The sequence below is a fragment of the Solanum tuberosum genome, unplaced genomic scaffold (assembly GCF_000226075.1).
Source record: "Solanum tuberosum cultivar DM 1-3 516 R44 unplaced genomic scaffold, SolTub_3.0 contig00647, whole genome shotgun sequence".
Classification (NCBI taxonomy): Eukaryota; Viridiplantae; Streptophyta; class Magnoliopsida; order Solanales; family Solanaceae; genus Solanum; species Solanum tuberosum.
In genome coordinates this window covers 1-1,645 of record NW_006241253.1, presented here as the reverse complement: position 1 = coordinate 1,645, position 1,645 = coordinate 1, and the positions used below count along the sequence as shown (strand labels likewise).

At 34.7% G+C, this 1,645-nt stretch overlaps 1 protein-coding gene across 1 annotated transcript; it reads right to left on the bottom strand.

The window, feature by feature from the left end:
- Positions 1–276: 276 nt before the first annotated feature.
- On the bottom strand, positions 277–1,593 carry LOC102599709 (probable inactive ATP-dependent zinc metalloprotease FTSHI 3, chloroplastic; the record flags this gene model as incomplete). Its single annotated transcript, XM_006368030.2, has 2 exons — positions 277–977; positions 1,270–1,593. Coding segments are annotated over 2 exons (333 nt in total), but the record flags the coding sequence as incomplete, so codon positions are not given.
- Positions 1,594–1,645: the final 52 nt, after the last annotated feature.

Here is a 1,645-nt window from a genome sequence, read left to right as displayed (position 1 = left end):
GAGCTAAGATTATAATGACCGAACCTTTTGTGCCAACGCCAAGTATCGCTCAAACGGCGTTAACCGACGAAAAGAGGAAGGCACATGATGGTTTGTGCCTTACAAGGCATATGACGGCTTGTGCCTTACATTAAAAAAAAAAGGCGGCTGACATTTTGCGCCATACAGGCACTGTCAGACCCCTTTTTCATCTAATTATTTCTCATTCTTTAGTTGTTTTAAGATTTCTTTTCATTCTTTACTTATTTTAACATTCTTTTTAATTATAGTTATAGTTATTTTAACATTCTTTCCTTTTTCATTCTTTTAATTTACACCTTGTTCGGATGGTTGTACTGTATTGTTAGTCTAAATACAATGTAATGTTTGTTTTGATTGTTATTTAAATTATATTGTATTTTAAAAACTTTGTTGTGTTTGTTTTTAACATTCTTTCCAATTTATTTTTACCGCGCCTTAACTTTTTCATACTTATAATTTATACTAGTTACGATAGCCCGTGTTGTGCACGGATCCAATAACATAAAATTTTATAGTAATTGGTTATACTTTTTATAATATCTAAAATAATATTTAAATTTGAATGTGCTATTATTTTAAAGTCAATTAGAAAACAAACTATAAGTTGTTTTTCAAATTTGAAACATAACTTTAAATTAAATTTAGAATGTTCGCAGTCAAATACTAAGTTAACCGTTTGGCTATAAAATACATTTCATTAATTAGATGAAAAAAGGGGTCTGATAGCACCTGTAAGGCGCAAAATGTCATTTACCTTTCTTTTTTGAATGCAAGGCACATGCCGTCATGTGTCTTCCTCTTTTTGTCGGTTAATGCCATTAACAGAGTAAAGGGAAGGCACTTGGGCCCCTGCGCCTTTACCATTTTGGTTTCCTCCATAGATTGTTTGCCCTTTTGGAATTTTTGGTCAATTTTGTTGCCCTTTTGGCTCCTGACTCTATATGAACTTACATAACCTGTTCTCATAAAGAAGCACATATTTATCACATAACTGGCAATGAAAGACCTAATATGAACATAAATGGAAAAAATCTGGCAGCTGCCAAATAAGCCTTTTCACAAAAGTAGATATATAATAAGTTGAGGTCAGTGGATCAAGATTCTCAAATGTTAATACTAATCATCCACAAGTAAACAATGCACAAATAGCAGAAGGATATCAGCAAACTTATGACTCAATCAAGATGCCATCAGATAAATAAGATGACTCCATCAAAGAAGAGACAGAGGTCTCAGTCTCTATTTTACCTGATTCAAAGTTTGGTCTCTCTCATCATTGAAACTCCTGCCACGCTTTCCTCCGACAGCATCAAGTTCATCAATGAAAATGATTGAAGGAGCATTCTTTCTTGCTACACTGAAAAGGTCTCTAATACGAGCAGCTCCTCTTCCAACAAACATTTCAACAAATTCACTAGCAGAAACAGAAAAAAAGGGTACTCCAGCTTCTCCTGCCACAGCACGAGCTAGTAAGGTTTTTCCTGTCCCTGGTGGACCTACAAGCAGTACACCTCTTGGTAACTTTGCCCCTAGCTTACTGAAGTTTATAGCTCCTCGCAGGCACAACACTATCTAGAAACAAGAAAAGGGATTGTCAGTCCAATATGGAATAAAAATGGCACTA